The 5,993-nt window shown below is 36.6% G+C and overlaps 1 protein-coding gene across 1 annotated transcript; it reads right to left on the reverse strand.

Annotated features, from left to right (window-relative positions):
• Positions 1-2,256: 2,256 nt before the first annotated feature.
• K441DRAFT_669114 (uncharacterized protein) lies at positions 2,257-3,140 on the reverse strand. The gene has a single exon (XM_067650101.1). The coding sequence runs from the start codon at positions 3,129-3,131 to the stop codon at positions 2,430-2,432; it is 702 nt and encodes a 233-aa protein (XP_067498005.1). The 5' UTR covers positions 3,132-3,140; the 3' UTR covers positions 2,257-2,429.
• Between the last annotated feature and the right edge of the window lie 2,853 nt (positions 3,141-5,993).

Consider the following 5,993-nt stretch of genomic DNA (forward strand, 5'->3'; position numbering starts at 1 on the left):
AAGTAACGCTCGAGTGCTTATTTCTTACTCCCTAGGATACACGATTAAAGGCCTCTATTACTACCTCTAAGAACCTATCTCTTGCATTACTGCATTAGTTAAGCAACTATATTCTACTATTTACCGCATTATTAATAAAGCGCATACCCTAACGCGTGGAGGCTACTGTAACGCTCTTATATACAGCTTGTTAATTTAACGTCGTCTAGTTAATTTCCTAAAGTTAAATACCTAGGCGCGTCATCTTACCTACTTAGAGCTTTCCTTTTATATAGGAGTACCTTATTCTAATTTTATAGTTATTTAATATTTTAAGAAAGAAGGCTTCTAACGATATGTCGCCTAAGCTAAACCCTAGCTTACTGTAGCTTACTACTGCGCCCGATTAGCGTTTATATTGGCCTACCGTCACTTCTAAGTTAAGGGTTGGTGGAGAGTTATATAGATAGATAAGGCAGCTATGTACTACGGTGGCTATTAGCGACTCTATATCATTAGAAGACTTAGTAAACAATTTCTTCTTACCTACCTCCATTCTAAATTCAGCAATATACCTTATACAATAGTATAGGCTGCATTCTATAGTACAAAAAAGGGCCCTCTACTATTTTAGAATAAGAAAAAATAGAGTAATATTACCGCTTAAGGCCAGTGCTTTTATCCATATTCAGTATCGATTAACGATTATTGAATATTGAATATTGACGGTCAATATGCAATATCAATACGATATGTTCAATACTGAAAGTTATTGAATATTGACAATTTTTGGGGTTGGGGTGGTAAAAAATTATATAGATGCCTCGGTAGATGACTCTGGCCCCTAAGCGATACGTGCGTATTTTAAATTTATTAGGTAAACCCATACAAAATTAAAATGCACGAACATCGAACGTTGGTTTACAGAATATTGCATACCATATCGTTAGTTTTTACGCGCCCTACATACACCCAATCTTTAACTACCTTATCTTTAACCAACGCCATGCCCTTTTTATCTACTAATATAACAGACGACGATAATATATCTACCTCTGCTATTTCGAAGCTTAATTCGGATCAGTTTACTTACTCTAGCGATGGCGACGCGTTGAGCAACTCTGCACTAAGTACACTAGGCGAGTTGGTTGCTCAGTAATATTACGGCTGGGAGAGGGCTTGTGGCAACGAGCGTAATAGAAGAAGCTTTTGACGTCTTGGCAAATTAAGAAGGAGAGCCTAAGAAGCTACTGCCAACTACACCAAGCCAAGGATCGTGAAGTTGACGATAGTGGTGAGAGTAGGGGTGAGAGGGCAGCTGTATTTTGGAGCTCTATTAAGGCCTAGAGCAGTACGGAGCTTGACTACAACTATATTACTATACCGAGACTTTATATAAGTAATTTGGATTCAATATTCAGTAAAATTTCAATATAAAATTTGGTTTCAATATCAATTTCAATACAGTCTTATATTGATATTGAATATTGATAAAAGGCCTGCTTAAGGCTTTCTAAATTATATCTATCTAAAGCTTAAAGAGTTCTATAACTTCTATAACATTAAGTACGCTATATATTTCCCTAATTATAAATTTGGAACTACTTTGACAATTATATAAATAGATAACGCTCCCTGCTATAAAGCTTATATCACTATTACCCAATTTTAAAAAGATGATATTAAGTTACTTAAGTAGCCAGCAAATAGCCCAGATCTTAACCTAATTAAGGGTGTTTAGGATTAGATAAAGGCTTAAATAGCTTAATAAAAGCCTCGCCTAACCTTAAAGGAAGCAATATAGGCAGCAATTTAATCTGCATGGGAGAACTTAGAGGCTTACTACTTTGAGAACCTAGTTACTTCTATACCTACACGCCTATAGGCAGTAATTAAAGCAGAAGGAGGACCTACCAAGTGGTAGAGGACAGTAGAAAGCTTAGAGGGTTAGGGGCTTAGAGGAAACATTTAGACACTTGTTTAATTGCTAAGCGTTAATTTTAACACTTATTTGGCTACTGTAACTTTAGAAATATTCGTATATAGGTAATCTACCACACAATCATTAATTTTAAAAAGCTTTATATATTTTTAATATTAAGGTGTTATAAAGCTCGCTGCCAAGACAGGGAACCTCATACTAATCTGTATGAGGGTCTCCGCCCGAGAGGCGTCACTAGTAAGGCGCTAACCACCGGATGCGCCAGGACGCTGTACGAAAAGTGCATAAATTCTTGCCACACGAAGGGGTAAGTCACAGAAGAACGTCCTATACGGCTCGGGCAAAGTTTGTTTGCATTGGAGAGGGTGCAGGTAGGTAGGTGCGCTAGATGCGCCTCGATTGGCCATACTTGTAATCTAGCAGCATAGAGTCAAGGGGAATATAGGTGGGGACATTTGGGATCTTTAAGCAAGCTTATACAAGAAGCGACAAACAAAAAAAAGAATGTTTATAAACCGTCAAGCCACCTATCCACATAACCTCCAGGAGCATAATCTTCCATCTTTTTCAACAAGCTTTTATATTTTCGACCAATCCTAATGCCTTCCTCAAGTGATTTTGGTACATCCGGACAATCCTCTATGTTCGCATAGAACGTTGCCCCAAACCGTTCCAACACAGCGCATCGGTCGTCCATTGTGCACGTCATAATAATCTTTGCCCAGTCATGCGGCTGCTCTTCTTGGTCACTAGGTAATCTTTTCCTGTTGTCTGCTGTCTTTAGAACCCAAACTCCACCTACAGATGGATATCCGGTGTAGACGTTGGGTGGAAAATGATGTCCGTATGGTATTTCAGTCATCTTCTCCTGATGCTTTGAGTAAAATTCCCAGTCTGGCCACCACTGTGCGCCCAGACGGAGCATCTGGAACGCGAATGCATCTTCTTCGTGAGGATCCGTGGAGCGCTTGGCTTCGTCTAAACGTGAGAGGCCGAGCCATGCTAGCTCTATGCCAGTGAAGTATCCAAGGATGATACCTCCTAAAGAGGGATATGCGAGGGTTTTGCAGTCTCGAGTCTCGAATTTGGTTCGTGGAGCACCTTCTAGAAAAGCAGCGGGTTCTAGGCGTCGGCTTGGAGTGTGCATTTCCTCTTTAGATTCAATGCTGTAAGTCGATGTGCTGGGCTTACGGCCAAAGAAAGACCACATCGCGGACTATGTGCACTGTGATTGCCAAAAAAAAGAACGCTAAGCGTATTTTTTATCTCGTTCCCAGACCTTCATCCGAGGTTTAACCTCGCACTAACCCGTTTTGGGCCAACCTTTGTCAGAAGGTCCAGTATATGATCCGGATTTTATATAAGCGCGCGCGGGTTAATTTAGCATATATACTCTATCTTTAAGCCAGATTATAGTAATACCAATAACCTCTAAAGCTATTCTTAATAGCTAGAATAACTAAATCAAGCTTTACGAAGAAGATTATTTTATTTAATTGAATTTACTATTATATCGTCGCGCGTAACGCTCTCCTATAAAAGTCCCCTACCATAAACGTTAATTACGGCGGCAGTTCTCCTATAGCTAAGGCATTAAAAATAACGATCTAAGATTAGAAGATAGTTGAAATTTATATATATTTATATCTAATTATTTGTAACGGGACTAGCCCAGTTACAGTAGGAATGTCTCGGTGAAACACTCGACAGATGAATTCCGACGCTTTGACCAAATTCTGCCAGATCAATCGAATTCTACCGAAGTCCGTCGAAGACCGCGTGCGCACGTGCGCACGCATCGACCACTAAGCCCCTGACTATTTAATTATATGATTCTCTTGTTATTCCCTTCTCTTCTTTACGCAACGTCTTGTTCTTAGCGAGAACTATATACCCTTAGATTTAGATAGAATTTATATCGTTCCTTCGAATCTTCCCCGAAGTCTCTCCGCGCCCTTACATTATTATAATACGTTAAGGATATATTAATGAAAATAATAAACTAGAATAAATAAGGCGAGCTAAAACCTTAAACAAGATTTATAAACTTAAGTAGGAAGGAATAAGGCTAATATAAATACTATAAAATAATAGGTATATTACGGAGTAAGTATAACCGATAATAATATATAACGAAGTAGGTATTATTAAGCTATATATATAAACTACGTAATAAAGTTAAAACATTGCATAAGGAAAGAAAGTAGAAAATATAAGAAAGGGGTATATATTATTTACTTAATTACTAGGTTAATAGGTATTGTATTATATATAGAGTAAAATAGGATTTAGGTAGCGGTTCTAGTAGAATTTGGCAGAAGTTGCGGATAATATAAACATTACGGATATTACGGTAAAAATAGATAGATAGGTAGTATATATAAAGTGTTATAAGGTTGCCCTATAATAGTACCCCCTCTTTTAAATTCAAAGCTCCTATAAAACAGGGTTATAGTAGTTCTAAATAGGATGTATAAAAGTCTTTTAAGGCTTATATAAGTCTTATAGAATTAATTGGTTTCTATAAGGGCTTAGTATAACCTCTATATTTAGTAAGATATATATATAAGCGATTCCGTTTATTATACTTAATATTATTAATTCTTTTAATAAAGTACTACTCCTTACTATCTGCTTAACTAGTAGAAGAAGGTCTTAAATCTATCTAGGTAGGGTATCCGTTATTAGGATAGTAGAGTAGAGGACTAATATATAGTATATAGGGTAGATTTTAACTATATTAGAAAGCTTTAGTTAGTAGGCGTAAGGGGAGATAACCTTTTTAATTTTATCCCTTGCACTAATAGGGTCCTATAAAATGTGGCCCGTATACGCAGTTAAGAACATTAACTTTCTTACGCGTTGTATAGTAAATAGATAACTTTATTAATTAAATACACCACCAAAATGGTGCGCAACTGTATATCTAACGATATAGATCTTATGCAGCCTACTTAATATATTGTTCCCAAAAATCGAGTTATAAAAAAGCTACCGCCAGAGCCCGAAGCACTACCTCCTTTTAATTCTCTTCCTATATATAACGAAAACGAATATAGCGAGCTAAATCTTCCAGATAATATCAATAATAAGAATCATTGGCAGCTGTTTAAGCTATTTTAGACGGACAAATTAATTAACCAGCTTATAGAGCATATAAATAAGAACGCAAAGCTCCATCCACCTCCTAAGGATAAGGACTTCCCCTATAAGTAAAAGCCTATATCGCGGCAGGAGCTGTATATATATTTAGCAGTGCTAATTTATATAGGCCTACACACAGAAAGCTCCATTAAGGACTATTAGTATAAGAACTTTAGCTATAGAACGATGCATACCCTTTAAAACTATATTTTAGTAAATCGATGGCAGCAACTTAATCGCTACTTCTACTGCACTAAGCTAAGGTCTAAAGACAATAAAGCCTTCTAGAATATATTTAAGAGAATTAAGGAACTTAGTAAGGAACTTCGCCTTGCCTTAATTAAGTACTATAAGCCTAGAATCCACCTTACCGTTAATAAGATAATTAAACGCTTTACCGGTCGCGATTTTAAGATTATAAATATACTAACAAAGCCTATACTAGAGGGTTTTAGGATATAGCTATTAGGCAACCGAGGCTATATTATTAATTAGATGTTTTATATAAAAGGTAATAATAAAGGGCCAGTAGATCTAGATAAGTTTTAGACAAAGGAAGGCTTTTTAAAGACACAAGCAGTAGTAATGGATTTTTTAACTTAGGAAGATCTGGAGACGGACTAGCGTCTCTATTAGCTAAATATACATACCGTCTAGCTAGATAACCTCTTTACCTCTATTAAACTACTTTAGCGACTTTAGAAGCTTAGAATTAGGGGTATAAGAACGGTATAAACAACTAAAATAAAGCGTAAGAAACTAGATAAGGTAAAAAAGGGGCAGGGAAAGACACTGGAGGAGCCGAAAGGTTAATTACCGATTAGGCAAATTAACCGACAGCTTATTAAGCTTAAATTAATATACTAGAGCTAGATTAAATGGGGCATATTATATAAAAGGCTTTCTAAAGACGGAACAGTTATAGAGT

The sequence above is a fragment of the Cenococcum geophilum genome (assembly GCF_001692895.1).
Source record: "Cenococcum geophilum 1.58 unplaced genomic scaffold K441scaffold_67, whole genome shotgun sequence".
Taxonomy (NCBI): Eukaryota; Fungi; Ascomycota; class Dothideomycetes; order Gloniales; family Gloniaceae; genus Cenococcum; species Cenococcum geophilum.